Source organism: Gopherus evgoodei, chromosome 7, assembly GCF_007399415.2.
Source record: "Gopherus evgoodei ecotype Sinaloan lineage chromosome 7, rGopEvg1_v1.p, whole genome shotgun sequence".
In the NCBI taxonomy this organism is placed as follows: Eukaryota; Metazoa; Chordata; order Testudines; family Testudinidae; genus Gopherus; species Gopherus evgoodei.
This window is the reverse complement of record NC_044328.1, coordinates 16763734-16783825: the sequence shown is the minus strand read 5'-3', so window position 1 is coordinate 16783825 and position 20092 is coordinate 16763734. Positions and strand designations below refer to the sequence as shown.

At 40.1% G+C, this 20092-nt stretch overlaps 1 protein-coding gene across 2 annotated transcripts in view; it reads left to right on the top strand.

The window, feature by feature from the left end:
• The window catches only part of CACUL1 (CDK2 associated cullin domain 1), a 76913-nt gene extending 57963 nt beyond the window's left edge, over positions 1–18950 (top strand). For both annotated transcript variants that reach the window (XM_030569593.1, XM_030569591.1), the window contains 4 exons: positions 3330–3419; positions 9665–9803; positions 15966–16009; positions 17100–18950. In XM_030569593.1, coding sequence (XP_030425453.1) covers positions 3330–3419; positions 9665–9803; positions 15966–16009; positions 17100–17140 — 314 coding nt within the window. In that variant the 3' untranslated portion in view covers positions 17141–18950. The remainder of the gene's footprint in view (positions 1–3329; positions 3420–9664; positions 9804–15965; positions 16010–17099) is intronic.
• Positions 18951–20092: the final 1142 nt, after the last annotated feature.

Below are 20092 nucleotides of genomic sequence, written 5' to 3'. Positions count from 1 at the left end.
CAGCTGTGCTGTCTCAAAATCAGTACAGTTTGAGCTAATCATCCAGAAAAGCTTTCTTGGTGAGCTATTATAGCTTTAAGGCTGGTGCAATCTGCCTACCAAAAAGAAGTGGTGGTAAATGTTGGTGAGTCAAGATGTCGTAAGGTCTGGGGAGGAACGCACAAATTCACTTCTGTTTAATTAGAGGATGGATCTCCAGCTGAACTTGCTAATGAAACTTGTTTATAAAAGGCAGGTGCAGTAATCAATAAACCCGCACAGAGATTACTGTTCACGTTTCTTGCCACGTATTGTGGTCTTCAAATACTACGTATTGTGGAATAGGATTATACCTCAATTTGAAAAAGAAATGTTGCTATGGGAAAAAAAATCTAAACTAGTATTGAAATACTGTAGTCAGCAACTACAATTGTGTTTAAGTCTAAACATCTCCAAGCTATGGGTTCGTCATGCAAACAGTCCTAACTTTCAGGACTAGTTCCATTGACTTCAGCGCAAGTTAAGGACTACTCATGTAAGTTTGCAGGTTGGTTCATGAGCTGTCATCTCCTGTGACAGTGGGGTCCCACCTGTGGTCCAGTGTCTGCTTGTGCACCTCAGGTGTCTAAAACTGTGCCCTTGGGCAACTGTCACTGAGAAAAAAATGTGTTTTGTGTGTTCTATAAGCTGTACCCCATGATTTTTAGTGTTTGAATCAGCTCTGTCATTGCAGGGGGCCAGTACTTCTCTAGCTGCCTCCCATTGCTTCCTCAGCAGCCCCAGGATTAGCTCTGATGTGAGCTGGGAGCACTTTGAGCAGTTACTGTCCCTCTGTTAGCTTCTCTGAGGGCTTCTTGCTGCATTGTACGGGTTGAGGACTGAGTTGCCTGCTTACTTACCAAATTGTGAGAGCCCCAGGGAGAACACAGCAGTTTGACTCTGCCAATGGCTAAGGGAAGGAATGCCTGTTGATGGATGGCTCCCCTTTCTCCTCCTCACACAGCCATGCAGGGTAGCCCAGGAGAGGAAGGGCAAAAAAGCTGAGAACCTGCAACCAATTACATCTCCCTTATCTCTGCCCCTGCCCTATCACAGAAGAAAATAGCTTGAGGGGTGGTTCTAACTTGTACCTGGTGGAGTGCAGCGTGATCCAGCCATGCTTCCTCCCTCCTTCCCCCGACATGCCTCCTGTACCATGGGCTGGGGGGACAAAGCTGTAATAGCCAACATTGTTGACTCTGCATCTGTTAGAGACCCCCCCCCCCAATACAGCGTTTTGCTTGGATCAGATGTGCCTTAAAAGAGAAAAGATGTGTTTTGTGTCTCTGGGCACTTGGAGGCAAGATTTTGTTTTCCATAATGTGAAAGCAAATATATAAAAAGGTATGATTGGTTTATAAATTTGTTTCAGATTTCATCCCAAGAAGACTGTATCTGACTCTGATTTTATTTTATGTGGTCAGAGGCATCTAAGTAATTTGCAGCTTGAAGCATGTTTTATGCACCTGTTTAGGGAGCTTACTTTCCTGACTTCTCTCTGTGTGACTGATAGGAACCTAACATTTGGCAATACCGTTCTTCTCTGTGACATTCTGTCTGTCCTCCCCCATTTTGTAAAATTGGCTATGATGAGTGTTAGTCCTGCTCAAGTATGTTTAAATATCTCTGGCTGTTACAGCCTACATGGGATATAAGATCAAACACTACTACAAAGCAAGATTGGCTATTGGGTTACCTTTTAATGAAGTCACTGAATTATGTCCAAATGGTTTGAAGATACTGTCAAATGCCATATATTCAGCTTCTCTTAGCTATGAACTTTCTGGCTTTTGTTGAGTTTACGTTCATTTTAATGTTTGTTTGTTTACCTTTGATGTGATGATTATTTTCAAATAGTCTTCTCAAACATTTTAAGGAGGAACTTGAAAAAACCTTTTAAAACTAAATCCAGTACATATGTTGGTTTTATTTTAGATAGATCCATTTTACAATTGCACGTAAACAGCTGTTGACTAGACTAGTGTTTTAGATGCATGCTATAGCTATAGCTTAATCTCTTCTAGACCATATTTAGATCTCTCTACACATCCTAATGCAGCTTTCCTGACTAGCCTAGGAACTGCTGCAGGGAAAATCTGTTGGGGGAAGGTTGCAAAAATCTCATTGAGGGCAAATCACTGTCCTTTCAAAACTTCCAGATTTAAAGGGACACTGTTCTTTTTAAAATCACACTTCTGTCTGAGACAAATATACCTTTAATAGCTACAAATGGCACTTTGGATTACTGTAATTGAAAGATTAAAGAGAGAGATTTCTCTTGTCGGTTTCCACTGTTTTGTGCAGGTCTTTTGTACAACAGACAGGAAAGAACTTAAAATAATAGAAGTTGTGATTGTAAGTGCGCTGACTGCCATCTTGACCAATATTGGGGATTGAACCAGGGACGCTCTAAAGCTAAAACCATATGTTTCTAAAGTGTGAACTAAAGAGGCAGGACATTGCTCTGTGGATGGGGCAGAGAGAGGAGTGTGTAACACATGAGGACCGGTGGCTTCTAGAAACATACAAAGATTAGCAAGAAGGGCTTGGGGCAGGTATAGCTCTTTAACAAAATGGATTACAAGTAGTTCATATTGTAGTTTATACAGGTACAACATTAATCAAATCCACCTCATGTTTAAAAGTAATGCCGCATAATATGCTTAATAATAACAGTACCAAATCAACTATCATTACGCACAGCCGAAGAAAAAGTTATTGATAGTGTCTCCTGGTTACGTATTAAGCCAATAAGTGCATGAAGAATGAAAGATAAATATTCTCTCCTATTTAAAAAAAAGAAAGCAGTCTTGCTTATAGCTGATTTTTAAAAGAAACTTTTTGTTTCAGGATGAGTGTTCATGTTCGGACTTCAAATCCAAAGCAGATATTGTTGCCAGGATGGTAAATGCCTTAAAACAGTTATTAATGGAAATTCTTATGCTTACCATAGCAGTATGAATGTTACTGCTAAAAATAAGTTGCATTTCAATTCTGTCTCAGAATCATTGAAACACAGTTACTTGCCTGTTTTTCCGTACAAGCCCTATATGCTTAGCTGTAACAGGAGAAGTATTATTTCACATTTTTGCCACATAAAACTTTATATTGTATATTGCACTTTAACTAAAAGGTTATATTTATACCTGTAAGAATGCAGTATCTGTCACTTGGTTCCCCCATTACGAACATCGGGTGACAGACAGAGCAGGGAAAAATAACTTACTTTCTTTAACTGCCAAAAATATATGCAGAGAACCTAAAGTATTTAACCAAGGAAATGGCTAATCAGGCTTCTCTTTTTGTTTCAGCTTTACTTTTAGAAGCTCAGTCAACACCGTTTCAAATAACCCCTTCGACCATGGCAAATATTGTGAAAGGCCTGTATACACTTAGACCAGGTAAATATTCATTGCTTCCTTTTTGGAATCTCCCATTATACTATAGTGCCAAATCATTCCACAAACTAGAATATTATGCGAGGTTCTTGATCTTATCTGTCAGTCAGTGTTTAGCTGTGTTGTGTAATGTCACAGCAAAGCCTTGGTTATGAATGCAGTACATCTGTGTTGTGACCTGCAGGAGGATTGATTCTTGCGTTGGGCTCCCACCTTCACTTAAATAAGTTAAAATAAGAGAGGAAACAAGCATGAGCACTGTGCTTCTTTGTAGTACTATAAAGGGATGAGGCTGCTCAATAGGACAACCATAGCAGATGTTCAAAAACAAGATAGATAAAGCAGTGGGAATGATATGGCCTTCCCATCTATATGGCCTTTCCATCTATGATGCTATGGTGATTAGAGAAGTAATTTTCCTATAACAAAGAAATAAATAAATAATTGATTTCATGGTAAAGTTTTATTTTGCCCTTGGGTAAAATTTATATACTGTGGGCTTCAGGTCCAATATTAGTTATCTCAACAAGCCCGGAAAATTATTGTTGTGAGGATATGTCTACACTGCAATAACAAACCTTTGGCACTGTCGCAGATGGCCTGCGTCAGCTGTCTAAGGGCTCTGGCTGTGGGGCTATCAAATTGCAGTGTAGATCTTCCCATGAGTGGGGAGGGTCTCAGAGCCTGGGCTCCAGCCTGAGTGTCTACACTGCAGTTTTCAGCCCTGCAGCCCGGGCTCTACAAATCTAAGTCAGCTACCCAGGCTCTGAGACTTGGTGCCGTAGGTTTTTTATGGCAGTGTAGACGTACTCTGAGATTTTTCATGCATTAGAAATTTAATATGAAATTGAGAAGGTCCTGTAAAGTATCATTTGGAAACTGAAAGGAGCCCTATTCAAGGGACAGTATTCCCAAGGAGCTTAACGGTGCAGCAGCAGGAATTAAAATAACAATTACTCACTGGTATATGTAGTTTGCCATGTGGTGAGCTCTGCAGTTGTTATACTTACTAGGCATATAATAAAATATGTAATTTTCACAATATTGTAATGAGCGTATTCATTATGCTTTAGCTAGTGACCAGGTATAGTCTCTGCTGTAAATCTCTACTGTCAACAGCATCTAACTGGTGGTGAGGAGAGGGAATGTTTTGGGCACCCTGCGAAGTTCCCGGAATGAACATTTATCATGCTCCTTTATTTTTTCTGCTTCAAAAACACAAATACCAAAATGGGCCTGGTTTTCCTCTTACCTACAATGCCAGTTTTAGCTCAGTGGAGTTACTCTTGTTTTGTACTCGTGTAACTGCGAAGAGGATTGTAGCCAGGTGCCATCACATCTTCTTTTCTATGGCATTGCCACTCAAAGAACCAGAAATGACAGAGGAAGCATTATGAAAATTTCAGAGTCTGGCGTGTATGAGGGCCAGTAATGTGGTGGTCAGACTATCTACAGAATTGAGAGATTAATCACTCTGTGCAGGCATGTCTTATTTTTATCAAACATTAAAAAGTATAAGTAATAGGAGGTAGGGGAAGGAAACTGGTGATGACTTTCATCTTTACCCTCTCTTTTTCTTGTCAGTGCTGGGGAAGGAAAATGTATTTGAAAAGAGCACAAAGGCATGATTTCATTCTAAGTTCAGCCGATCTGGAAGATTTTGATATTATATCCTATTTTATATCCCAAAAGACAAGAGTATTGAAAACCTTACAAAGCCTGTCAACGTTGAATGGAACTTGCCTTGCCTTTTCCTTCACAGACAAAGTTTAGGTTGGTTCAGTACTGTCATTTCCCTCTCAGATTTTCAGTATCCTTATTGTGTTCTAAAGGATATTTAAATAAGATTGTTACCAGGTCATGAAAAATCCACTGGCTAGTGTTGAATAGGAAGACCTAAGCCATTGATTTTCTTCTGAATATAAGCTTTCCCTTAAAAACTAGTCCGCTCATGATACTTGCTGTCAGTTACCAGCTGCTCCAACTCCTGTGGCAGTGCTCTTGCAAACCCCTGCCTCAGTCCTCATGTGACAGATTGCTCAAGCCTTCCATTTGACTCAATAAATGACAACTAGACGGGATTGTACAAACCACCTTCGCTCTGCACCTTCCTAACATGAAGCGACTGGATTTTGTATTACCAGACATTTAAAAATCATAAGTTGTTGTCACGGTGTCACCGTGTAGTGCTCTGGAACTACTCCATATGAAGCCAGTTGGGACTCTGGGGGAGCATGCCTCCTCTCTCTGACCATACTGTTGCCAGGGCAAGAAGCTTACATACAAACCTTCCTGGATCTGCCCTCAGAGCATTCAGCATCCCCTTCCACACTGTATACTTCCCACAGCAAGTCTGCCTGGGCAGGGCTCCTGGGGAAGCCAGAGAGCCCTGCACCCCAACTCTGCAGTCAGACGTGACTCTCAGCCAGAGTAAAATGGAAGGTTTATTAGTCAACAGGAACACAGCATAGAACAGAACTTGTTAGCACGGAAATCAGGGACTTTCGGCCAGTTCCATTGGGGAGTGCTGGGCCAGAAGCCCTGGACTTCCTCTCTTCCAGTCCCCCCAAGCACACTGCCAGCTTCCAGCGACCCAACCTCAGACACCCCCGTTGCGCCTCCTCCTTGTCTTTGTCTCGCTTCCTGAGCAAAGAGTCACCTGGTTGTCACTTGGTTGCATCCTGGGTCTCAGGTTACAAAAAGCACTGGTCAGAGCATATGTACAGGCAGCTGGAGAAGCCCCACCTGTCTCAGAGGTCACACCCCTATTCCCACTACCACCAAGGTATTGCTGCAGCACACAGGGAAACTGAGGCACACAAAGTATTCATCCATATAGTAAAACTCACATAGGCTCAACAGTAAGACTCACATACAACATAGCAAGGGAAAATCCCCACTTCATCAGTCATGTCCACAAAATGAGATTTTAAAAAATGATAAATTTGGGGTTCTTTTTATTTGCCTTCTGGTGTTTGAGCTTTTGGGCTTAACCATCTTAACTTTTCAGTCCTGTCTTCACAATCCCGAGAGATAGAAAAATGAAAGCTGAGATTCTCCTGTAATTGCATGACTCCAGAAGTGTAGGCTTTAAGAAAAACACCAAACAGCACAAGACTTGCCATAAAATCATGAGAGTTGGCAACACTTTAAATATAACTTAGAATATCTTTTATTCTAAATATACCCGGTAAGCTGCATACCTGTTGACTTTGACTAGAAGTACATCGTTGTCTGAGTAATCCTGCTGGACACTTCAGAAGTAAGCATTCAGATACATTTGTAATATTTAGAGTTGGCACTGGGAAATCTGTGAACAATGCTTGTGCTGTGGAAGAGAACAGAATGTCTTTGGTTAGCAATTAAGGAAAGAATATTGAGTTTATGGTATAAAACACATCAAATTCTTAAATTCCATCTGTCAGACATTCACTTTGTCATGGCTTTAGTCAATACCAATATAGTAAAACTAATTGTTTGGGTTGAAAAGATGAAGATAAGGATACTATGTGAATGCCGTTCTAAACAGACTGGAAGTGCTCTAAGTCTGTACCAAGAACAGTTCCTCTGTACTGAAAGATGTTCTTTAGCAGAGTCAGTCCTTGATGACTTGGATTCTAATGTGTTCAGAGGAGCAGGCCCCTGGGAGGCTGTGAGACCATCTCAAAGGTGGGAAGCTGTTCCAGTTGTATATGATTGTTGATGCCACTTTGTCTGGAAAAACAAACCAAGGGAATATGAGCTTCAAGAACTATCTCTTCTCTACGCTCTGTCTCCAAATGTGCTATGAGACTAGGCGATTGACAGAGTAATAAGACAGGCTGGCAAAGGGAGGAGAAGAAAAGTAATGCAATTGGAGAAACTTGACAGGCACCGAAGTACTCTGATCTGGGCTGAAGTCAGGGAGCAAAATATGTCCAGCAGCTGAGTTCCCTGTAAGCTGCGCAGTAGCCTATTTAGCTCTGTGAAGGTATTCAGGGAACCACCCAGCCCTGGTCCAGACCTGCCGCAGCTAGGGGAAGGGCAGCCCAGACCTGCTGGGGCGCCCCTTCCCCATCCCCAACTCAGCCCTGGATCTGCTGAGGCTGGGGTGCCCCTCTCCCAGCCCCAACTCAGCCCTGCCCTGGACCTGCCATGGCCGGGGGAAGGGCAGCCTGGACCTGCTGGGGGAAGGGTGCCTATCCTATGGCCCCAGCCCTGGAGCTGCGGCAGTGGGGAGAGGTGCCTCTCCCCCCACCCCCCTGCCTGCCCAGGGAGTCCTTTCTCTCTCCACTGTAGCCCCGGAGCACCCTCCTGCACCCTAAACCCCTCATCCCTGGCCCCACCCCAGACCCGAGCCCCTCATCCCAGCCCTACCCCAAACCCATACTCCCAGCCGGAGCCCTCTCACCCCTGCACCCCAAACCTCTGGCCCAGCCCTGAGCCTCCTCCCATGCTCCAAAATCCTCAGCCCCATCCCCACATGAATTTTGTTATATGCACCAATATGAAGGTGATGTGTCACATATCACCTCATATTAGTGCACATAACAAAATTCATTCTGCACATATGTGGGAAAAATTAGAGGGAACGCTCTCCAGCAGCTCTCCTTAAGCAGCTCAATCTGCTTTTTCTCGTGCTCTCTTTTCTACCTACTCTAGCGTGCCTTTTTTGGGGGAACACAGAGACACTAGTAGATTCCTCTCCAGATCTCCAGCAGCAAAATTTGCTTTGATTATTGTTGGGGATGGGGAGGGCAAAGGGTAGAGAAAGGAAACCACATAGTGGAAGGAAGGAGACAGAAGAAGGAAAGAGAATAGGGGCTGGGAAAGAGAAGAGGAAGGAGAACTGAAGGAAAGAGGTAAGACTATGAATGAGCAACATGCACAGACAAAAGAGATGAGAGGGTGAAAAAAGAACACCAAAAAAATGGCAGAGGTGGGGGCAGAGCAGAGAGGATGGAGAAGAACAGGTCAGATGCAGTGACCAGCCAAGGCATGGGGTTGAGGTAACTCACACTCGAAGCTCTTGAAGATGTGGGGGTTAATGTGGGTTTAATCAGTTGTTCTAAGAAAATATGTAGACATTTTACACAGTGCATTTGGCTGCTGTCCATAACTTTCCTTCATTGGTAAGGAATTTGTAAGATACTGATCTCTGAGGCTTCTCACCATTAGAGGATTTATTGTTATAGGTTTAAACACTTTTTATGTCACATGTTCAGTGGCAATGGCACAAAAGAGCTTGTCAGCAGTATTTCATGTTAAGAACTTAGCTTGGGCTAACTTGTCCGATGCTAATAGTCTAATCGTGTGTCTGTGTGTGTGTGTGTATTCATTAAATGCTACAGAATCTTTAACTTACTGTGCAATGTGAACTCTGGTATTGTTTTGTGTATAAGTTATTAGTGAACCCTACTATAGTGATGAAGGTATTGATTTATGCACTGGTGTTCATGTGTAATGCCATGTCTACACTAAGAACATGGTGTATTTTTAACACTTTAGGTAAGGCATGTTCAGTGGTCAAGTAAACCCTGTGAGGGAGCCTAGGGTTTACCTTAACCAATGAACACATGCTAAAAGTACAACTTGCCTTTTCTACACTAGGATTGCAACAGTTATTAGCAAACGTTCCCTTCTTCTCCAAGCAAACTCAGCTATAGATACTTGCACTGTTTCTTTGTGGTACTTCTCTGTTTCTCCGTGTCTCTAAGGCAGGTGCTGTATGCTACATTATTTTTGCTTTTGTCTCTTCTGAGAGTCTATGGCTCAGCCTGGAGGCATGGTTGCTTCAGTTAAGAGACCCTTTCTGTGGAGTTGCCTCCTGGAGGATGTACCATTCAGACTTAGTATGCAGTGTAGTTGTTTAAAAGCTTGTCTGTTTCACCAGAAGTTGGTCGAATAAAAGACATTACCTCATCCATCTTGTCATTCTGACTTAGTAGCATTTTATACCCTCTTGCTCTGGTTACAGAAGGTATAGGGCAATAAAGTATATGGCTTGTACTATTTACAGCTGTAGGCGTCTATGGCCAACATTGGCTATTGATGGAGAACCACAGACTCTTGGGCCAAAAATGTGTGTGATTTTAAGACTATCTAGTCTTTTAATTCAAACTATTAAACAATGTATATACTCTTTTAAAAAACCTTCAGTCCTCCTTCAAAATAATCATTGCTAATTTTTAAAGAAGAAATTACCACTCCTAAAATTTTTCTTCCGATTCTGCATGTTTCATCATTATTATTTTTCCCTTTTCACACAGAGTGGGTTCAGATGGCACCAGCTTTATTTTCTAAATTCATCCCAAACATTCTCCCCCCTGCTGTGGAATCTGAACTTCAAGAATATGCTGCTCAAGACCAGAAACTTCAAAGAGAGCTTATGCAGAATGGATTTACCAGGTAATAATTATTAGCCTTCAACGGCAATTGCACTAGACAGTGCTGAAGCTATTAAAATGCATATACTTAAAAAAAAAAAAAGTAAACATTTTAAATATTGTATTATATTCAATAGAATATTAAATATTATTCTAAAGACTTGAACCAGAATGTTCAAATCTGGGTATTTAGGCACCTAAATCCATAGTTAAGCACCTACCAATGTGGCCTAATTTTTCAGAAGTTCTGAGCACCCACAAATTCCATTGAAGGCAATAGGAAGTAATAGGTGATCAGCATCTTTCAAATACTTTCAGATAAAACTGAGATAGTTCTGATTTGTTTATACCCTCATGGTATTTTGATTTATTTATTAGTGGGTGATAATCTTCACTGTGAGTTCCCATTTAGCATTGGTCTTTGAACATTGCTTTTCCTTAAACTAGTAAAAGAACACCATCAGTTTGAATTTTTGTTAGTTTTAAAAAATGTGCTGCGGCCTTCTGTGCACATCTTCTCCTCCCCCTCCAGTCCATGTTCACACATCTCACTGGCCTATTGTCTCTCAGTGAACTTGGCAGGCTGCAGTACATGACTGCCTCTCCTGACCCAGTACTCCTGGCTCCCTCTGCAGGAGCCAGAAACACCAAAGTTAGGCTGAGGAAGTTAGCAAGCCCAGATCTGTTCACAGGACCATCACTGCAGAGTTAAGAAGCTAATGCACAAGGCAGGAAGTGAAAGTGACCCTCAACAAAGTATTGAAACTGATTATACACAAAGTACTATCAAATGCACAAAGTAAACAAACTGAGTAAAAGGGAATTTTATTTTTCTCTAAATGTCAATTATTCTAATCCTAGCAACTGCTTATAACAATAGTAGGTATACAATATTCTCACAGAAATGGGAATTTATAGATGATAGTCTTTCTTAAGGCCTTCAGTTATCACTTAGGTCAATATTATAATATTTCAGTTAACGATCAGTATTTCTGAGAAGCTCATTGTTTTATCTCCAAGCTATAATAAGATCATGTCTTGTATGTTGGCTGTCAGGATAGTATGCAAGGAGACAGAGAACTTTGTTCTCTCCAATCATAAAGAGTACACATAAAACAAAAGGTCAGGTCAGTCTTCACACGTTGCTGTTGACCTTCAGATCTCTTTGTGATCTCTAGCTGAATACATCCGAGCTACTTTTAAATATCCGCGAAGTGTGCATTCCAGTTACTAAAGTAGAAATGTTACTAGTAAATGTTCTACTGTTCAAAGCATCAATGCTAAAGAATAATCATCTGCCTGTCTTTTGACACAAAACCAGCACTCTGTATTTAATATTGGCTTCTATTGATGGGCAGCATCCTGGCGTTAAGATTCATGGGAGTAGGATCGGGTAATATTTTAAGTATTTCTTACATGCTCACTGCCTTGGTATTTAAGTGGTAATTTGAAGACTTACATGATAGCTCAGTGGTTTGAGCATTGGCCCGCTAAACCCAGGGTTGTGAATTCAACCCTTGAAGGGGCCATTTGGGGATTTAGTTGGGGACTGGTCCTGCTTTGAGCAGGGGGTTGGACTAGATGACCTCCTGAGGTCCCTTCCAGCCCTGATAGTCTGTGTTTTCTACTGTGGTTCATTAAATACTGCTTGTATATATTGAATAGCCTAAGAAAATGAGAGGGTGTTTATATTTGGAAATTTAGTCAAGCCTTTTAAGTTTTGACACACTTCATTTCAAAGACCATAGATAGAGCAGAATTTATTTAAGTTATTTTTGAGAAAAATTGACATCATTAAAAAAATCCTCCTATTGGTCTCTTGAATTATGGTTTGTTCTCACTTATGGTGTTGTTCTTGGGGAGTGGAGAAGTAGAGGGGAGACTGGATGCTCATTTTGTGTGGACAATACTGTGGTCAATATCAGAGTGAATTGTGCTTATTGATTCAGCTAAAAAAAGTAGAAAAAGTTCGCGCTGCATTAAAATCCTCATTAAGAATGTATGGTTTAAAAAAAATCAAGATTAGAAAAGACTTTAAGGGCATTTATCTGCATAAGAACATAAGGACGGCTGTACCGGGTCAGACCAAAGGTCCATCTAGCCCAGTAACTGTCTACTGACAGTGGCCAATGCCAGGTGCCCCAGAGGAGTGAAGCTAACAGGCAATGATCAAGTGATCTCTCTCCTGCTATCCATCTCCATCCTCTGATGAACAGAGACTAGAGACACCATTCTTTACCCTTCCTGGCTAATAGCCATTTATGGACTTAGCCACCATGAATTTATCCAGTTCCCTTTTAAACAATGTTATAGTCCCAGCCTTCACAACCTCCTCAGGTAAGGAGTTCCACAAGTTGACTGTGCACTGTGTGAAGAACTTCCTTTTATTTGTTTTAAACCTGCTACCTATTAATTTCATTTGGTGGCTCCTAGTTCTTGTATTATAGGAATAAGTAAATAACTTTTCCTTATCCACTTTCTCAACATCACTCATGATTTTATATGCCTCTATCATATCCCCCCTTAGTCTCCTCTTTTCCAAGCTGAAGAGGCCTCTGCAAGATGACTTGAGATTTCTAAAGCTTCATGTTTGCCAGTAAAAGTATTTGAAATGATACAATTACATCTAATCACTTAAACCTTGAAATTTGATTATGAAATATGTCTATTTTTAATTGAGAAGTTAAACTATATTTCCTCAGAGACCATTCATAAGCAAGCTTTGGGCTGAGCTTTTTAAACACTAGCAGTATTCCAAGTGCTAATAAATTTGATTTGAAAGATCTTTTTCCATGATACCATAGGTCAATAATTAATGATTCATAGTTTTGTCGTAAAGGGTTTAACTCTTCCCCATCAAACTATATTGCGAACACTTTGAGTGGAAGGAAAAACTGTGAAAGCGAGTGTCCTGGTATATAGCTATTTAAGCATAATTTCTGACATCACCACTGCAACACAGAGCTTTATTTAAAAACCTACATAGAAATTATGTAGATAACCCAACCTTTGTTCTTATCCTATTGGTTATTCATGTAAATCTGTGTTCCCAGAAAACTCTATATTTATTTGGTCAGAACAGTTTGATAAATTCTAGAGTGTATATTCAGTCTGGACTGCAGCACTCTTTCTCTTTGATCCCCCAGATTGTCACTTTGCTCCTTTCCAGTCCACCCCCAAAATTGCTGCAAATTTCACCTTTTCTCACCATGCCACTCTCCTCTTCCTATCCCTTCACTGGCTTCATCTCAGCTTCCATATAAAATTCTGATGACTTGTCCATGTTTTCAAGTCTCTTTTCTGTTCTACCCTACCTCCTCTCTTATTTTCTTCTCCTCTTTGCTCTTACCAGCACATTCTCTCATTGTTCTGCTTTTTTTCCTAGGCTGCTCCTTTGCCTGGAGTATGCACTGTAACCTCCATGGCCTGATCCTACCCTGGGGTTTACATGGGTGCAAGAAAATATCTTTACCTATTTGTAAAAGACTGATGATGTTGGTACATTTAGTAAATAATCCTAGTTTTTTCCCACTGACTCATGGGGCCCTTGGGCTTTAATATCTTTGTCTTCGTTTTCTATCTGCATATGTGATGTTGGATAGTTCTTGGGTAAAACTGTCCCAATGTTTTCTGTGAAATAATAATAAAAAAATATCCTTTGCTGTCTATTAACTGCTATCTGTGGAGGGGGGGGAACCAATTCTTTGAACAAGAAATACCCACAATTTGGGTTTTGCCTTTGAATTCTAATATAATGTAACTGATTTTATTCTGTAAATATCAATATGCTATATGGAAAAAAGAAGGTATGATTTGATTTGGGCATTTGGAATAAACAACTGTTATGCTTGAAAGAGCAGTATTAGAGTATACTATATATGCTTAGATCGTGCTTTGCTGGCAAGCACTGGTGTTAATTTACAAAAAAAATTGTAATTTTCTTCTTTCCATTTTTAGCATTTAAAAGATTCCATCACTGGCTCTGAGCACCCTAGCAGTAATTTTAAATTCAGTCTAGTCAAAAGTGATTGACAATAATACTAATATTACTCAACAGTATATTACCAGTCCAAAGATATAAAAATAAAGGCCTCTAGTTTTACCATCTACATATAATCATCTCCTTCCTAAATGCTTGAGAGAGGCTTTGCAATATATGACTGAGAAGTTCCCCAATCTATACGCTAACAGACTAGTGAGGGGACGTATGTTCAAGAGTCAAGGGGCCCTTGTGGGGAACAACCTACCAGCTGTCTCCTATGGACCCCACAGCAAGTGCTTTGAACCATCAGGGGTCCTTGAAAGATAGTTTGTCAATTTCTGTTTTGTACAAAAATAAATAATTGCCTGTTCCTAATGTTACTGACCACTGTAGCCCAGTTCCAATTCATGTTGTCTCAATATATTACTTTTGGTAATGGTTGTTATTTGGGATGGGAATACCCAGGGTCTTCTGCTGCCAAGTTTTGGTGTTCTACAGTACTTAAATAGAGCCAAGCATTGATGGTTGGTTCCTTTGAAGAGCAGTATTGGTGTCTGCGTGCAAACAGGCTACCTTGTCCTTTCTCTTACAGTTCTGTCTGTGACCTCATAGAGGCAAGAGGTCAGACAGAAAGGGGGATGGTAGAACCTAGAAAAAAAAAAGGTGGATGATCCTCAAAACCTCTTTTGAGCAGCCTTTGGTCAAATGCACTATGAGAAACCACATGCTGAGAATTATATAGTAAATTAAAAAAATTAATTTGTATTAGGCTTTTATATTGAAAACGATAGGCTTATATTCAATTAGCAATTGGAGCTGCAAAGTTCCATATTAGTTCCTTTCTAATTTAATTGTATATATGATTAGCTTATGTAATTTACATTCATGCCGATGAAACAGTTATGCTGCTAAATTAATTCTAGAGTTGCTAAAATTCAGCTGAGTTTCAAAGGAATGTGCATTGGGATGGAGATAATTTCCTGCAATTAGACTAAGCTTCTGGGGTGCTGTTTAGTAATTAAAATTACAGATTAACTCGTTTATTAAATATAGATTTAAAAGCCATCAATTTTAGCAGCCTGATATATAAATTATGAAGTCAAAACAACATTCCTATTTTCCAAATGAGACTTTCTGTAAATGCAGCAGATTGTTGATATCTTCACTGCTCCACATCTCACACCAAAATTATCCACCATCAGCACCACTAATTACATGACAGGCACCTCTCTAGAAAATTTTCAGCAGTGATAATCAAATGACTAGTGCAACTGAAGATGGTGGGGGAGTTATCTAATCACTCAATGATGAGTCTTGCATTAATGACCTTGAACAAAGTGCACACCGCAGGCTTAGCCTCAAAGAGGATGGATTTTATTAAAGTGGTTGACTGCTTCCTGTTGTGTCACATGAATGCCTGATCTGGATTGTCTGCTAGCAGAGAAGTGTCAGATTCTGGCTAGCATGAAGAAAATAAATAACATTGAGACATCTCTCTTGCCTCATAGCAGTCAGCTATTGCCATCTAACCTCAAATAAAACTACAAAGCAGTAGAATTTTCTGCACATACTAGTTAATAAAGTCAAAGGGGTGAAGATATCCTAACCCTTTTGAAGTGAATGAGAGTGTTGCTGTTGACTTCAGTGGAGCCAGGTTTTCACACAGTGTTGTGTTTTTGTTTTTTTTTTTTTAAATCCTCTATTTAGAGGAATTGTATTTGGACTCAGTAGATCAGAAGAATAAGATGATTTTTGCAACTGCTAAATCTAAAAATCTTTCAGACCTTCTAAAATAGCTTTATAAAACTGGTATAAGGAATTTGTTTTAAGACAAATTACTCAGCTATAGTCTGGTCTCAAATCAGACATTAAATAGTTGTATTTAAATCCAGAGGATGAGCTTTTTATTTATCATCAGAATTATTTTTAAAATCAATTTTAAAGAAAAGGATAGAGTAACTAAACTGTATGATTGTCCGGCCACACTTTTTATTGTATCAGGTGTATTGATTCTGGTGTGGGTTTTTCCCCTAATTATATACTTCAACTGTTGTTATTAGCATATTTGCATACTGTTTAATTTGTACTAAATGTCTGAGTTTTTCTTTTATAAATTAAATGTGATGACTTTGCTGTCATTGGTCTCCACACTAGTTTTCTGTCTTATTCAGTGACCATTCTTTTCTCCCCATTCTTTCCCAGAGGTGACCAGTCACGCAAGAGAGCTGGAGAAGAGTTAACTTACAGTAAGTAAAAATCTGCTATTGTTCATTGTTTAGTTTAAAAAAATAAAAAGAATAAAAATGTCTTTGATCTTCTGTGCTAGTTGGGTTATGGGTCTTTCAACCAGCAGGTGGAGACGATATCATTTCCAAAGTATATGAAGGTGTGACTCTCCAGCAGGGGGAGGAATGAATACTTTCCATGTGGACTGCTTGAATACAGAGAAAAGGGTGGGTCTCTGAGGTCTGAGAGTGATCAGAACCTGAACTCCAATGTGTTGCTGTCTTCCAGTAACCACTGCTAATGGTACCAACTCTAACAAGGCCTCCCGTGTTGCCTTTGAGACGACAAGATGTCCGTGGAGATGGGGGGGCCAGATTCTCCCACAGTTATAGCCCTTTACACTATTAAGCACATGTAAAGGGGCCATAATTTGGCCAAAAAATGACCAATAGACAACTCTATCTATTTGTACAAGTGTATCAGATCTGGGCTCTGTACCTGAGTTTCCCACCTTATTCCCTTCGCTGCATAAGGGATACATGTAGGGAAGGAGGGAGGAAAGTGGAGCTTTGCTAAAATTCTTTGCTGGCTACCCTATCCCAAAGGCACAAATTAGAGCTGCCCAACAGGTTGCTTTAACTTGTGTCAGGGCTGGAGCTGGCCTGCTGAATCAGGGATTGATAACTAGGTCTTTGGTGTCCTCACCTCACTAGAGCTTTGGCACAGGAGAGAGGCTAGTCCCATATCTTTAATGGTGAGACTTAAAAGCAAGGTCCTGATCACTTGACACTAAACATCCCTTGGTTCCTTTGGTAACTGTTAGTAGCATCACTCTTGCTGAATTTTGACTGCATTCTGTCTACTCAATTTCTTCCAGTAACATCAGTGGAATATGCCCCTCTTAATTTCCTTCTCTAGACTGATATGCGGCATTGCTCTGTGCTGCCATTGTTCTGTGCAGATGGGTGGTGGATGAAATGACTATAGAGCTGGCATATCAGATTCCATGTATACACAGTTCTTTAGAATCTGTCAGGATGGACGGCGCTACAGAAGTGTGTAAGTTATGAGAATTTCTGATTAACCATTTCTCTTTTATGTACATTTCAGATGGCTCATCAGCATGTGCAAGCTCCAGAGGGTACAGATAATGAATATACCGGATGTGCTTTTATTCCTAGCCAGAACAGACACTGGAGGAGCACAGATGATATCCAGAGCCTCAGCTGGGGTCTGCTGATATTCAGGAGCTCAGTCACAAGTTATACCTGGAAGAGGAGTTTGGACTTTCTTCATTATGTAATAAAATGTCAGTTGCTGCTACACTTGGGATAACTTTGAAAGACATGACTCTTTGGTTTGGTCTCTCAGCAAGTTCTTATTCTCTGATTCCGTGAGGAATGCGCCTTGAAAAACAGATAATTTCTAAGTGAAAATTGGCAGCCAAAATCAGCAGCTTCCTCCAAAAATGTTAGAATGGAAGAATCATTTTTGCACTCTTGTTTTTTTATTATGGACATTCTTTAAACTAATTAACACATCAGTGTATTAGTTTTAAAACTTCAAGGTATTTTCTGAAGCTTTTACTTAAATAATAAGAGTAAAGATTTGTTACTTTGCAGTATTTATTATTCAGTACAAAGTGACAGCAGCTTTAAGAGTTGGTCCTTTCTAAATATAATTCTGACAATGAGTTTTTGATTCCGGATTTGTTTCTTCCATCTGTTCTTTCCTAATTTCTTTTCCTTTTTTTGTATGTTTTTTGACTCTGTGCCTTCAGCTTGTGCACTTGGCAACTTTACAGACCATATTTGGTGAATGCAAAATGTGTTCTTAAGGAAAAGCTTGTGATATTGTGAACAAATATGCTGCAAAGTCACAAGTTTCTCCTGCATTACTAGGATATGAATTTAGAAAGGAAGAAAAAGTTTAACCTGACAGTGTCACTGATAGTGATTTGGCCCCTTTCCCACTTTGTATTTTTCAAGTGTTTATTTAGTATTAACGGTGGGACCAACTCTTGTAGAAACATCCCTCTGCCCCCTCCCCCCTCCCTTTTCTGGTGAGTTTGTTGGCCTCCATGGTAGTTACAACAGATCAATGTGAACTCCAAAATGAATGCAATGCCATGTTTTGTTTTGTGTGTCATTTTGGAACATTAGCTATCACAGCTGAGAGTTGGATTATGAGCGAGATTCTCCAGTCTCTTAAATTAAGCGATGTGCCCCTCTGGCAGCACTGAGCAGACTTAACCCTGCCGTAGTTGGTCAGTGGATGACAGCACCCATGCAGGGCTGCCGGAGTGGCTCTGACAGGCTACCAGCATAGGGAGTGTGACTGGGGAAAAGGGATATGGCCCTGCATCCAAACAGCCGGAGTGCAAGATACACAGCACCGTTCAGGATCAGGGAGATACCAAGGTGATGTACTGCATATGTGCATGCATACACCCTCTTCTAGACTTGTGCCAAGCTCAGCTGGGCTGGGCTGATAAATCTGGACCTGTAGTCTTAATCGTAATGGTTAGGAGATGAGTTTCAGTCAGCAGTATGGGTAATCGAATCCACTTAATTTAAATAGGGAGAGAAATGTACTTACAAAAGTAATTTTGATTCCAGATTCCTTTTGTCATCTTTAGTTAAGAAGAAAAAAAACAAAACCCTTAGTGATATCAGAAACCTTTCTGAGCTGAGACAGAAGTGTATCCACAGTTCTGTCACACACGGCTGTCGTACCTTTAGAGAGATTCTCTAAGCTTGCATGAGTTGTCTATAGATTGCAGGAAAAAACAAAATATACATGTGGCAGTGACAAAGAGTTCTTTTCTTTCCAACTTTGCTTTGTAAACAAACTGTATTCCCTTCTTGTTTAAATTGAGAGTCAGAGATTCCAAAGCCAGAAGGGCCTATTGTGATCAAGTAGTCTGACCTCCTGTATAAGACAGGCCACAGAACTTCCCCAAAATAATTCCCAGAGCAGAGCTTGTAGAAAAACATCCAATCTTGATTTAAAAATTCAGAGATGGAGAATCCACCATGACCCTTGGTAAATTGCCCCAGTGCTTAATTAGTTTCATTGTTTAAAATTTACTCCTTGTTTCCAGTCTGAATTTGTCTAGCTTCAACTTTCAGCCCTTGGAAGGTGTTGTACGTTTCTCTGCTAGATGAAAGAGCCCATTATTAAGTATTTGTTCCCCATGTAGATACTCGGACTATGATCAAATCACCCCCGATCTTCCTTTTGTTAAGCTAAATAGTTATATCATCATATGGCATGTTTTCTAATCCTTTAATCATTCCCGTGGCTCTTCTCTGAATCCCCACCAATTTATCTATGTCCTTGAATTGTGGGCACCAAAGCTGGACACGGTATTCCAGCAGCAGTCGCAGTAGTACCAAATACAGAGGTAAAATAACCTCTCTAGTCCTACTCGAGATGTATGCATTCCAGGGTTTCATTAGCTCTTTTGGCCACAGTGTCACACTGGGAGCTCATGTTCAGCTAATTATCCACCATGACCCCCAAATCTTTTTCAGAATCACTGTTTCTCAGGATAGAGTCTCCCATCATGTAAGTATGGCCTACGTGTTTACATTTTGCTGTATTAAAACACACATTGTTTGCTTGCTCCCAGTTTACCAAGAGACCCAGATTGCTCTGAATCAGTAATCAAAAACAAACCATCAAGGATAGGGTTTTCAAAAGCACTCAGCATTTAGTGTATCTCTGTTTTGACTGAAGTCAATAGTTTTATCATTGGGAGCGGAGTTAGGCCAATGTCGATTGTTTTTTGTAAATCCTACCGTGAGTGAACACAGTGGAGAAAGTAACAAATACTGATAGAGAATGGCTACCTTTTTTAATTTTTCCAAGTTCCAAAATTTTATCAAGAACAGTTTAAAAAGATCAGATTTCAAAATAAAAACCTTTTGACAGTGTCCTTAGTTGTAGAATTACTCTGTATACTGTGACAGCAAATATTCTTGAATTAAGAATATATACATCAACTAGTTGATTTATTACATCAGTACCATTCTAGTTCATATGATAGTATGCAAGCTCCCAGCTTTATCATGCCATTACGAGTTTGCTCTGTTTTTTTT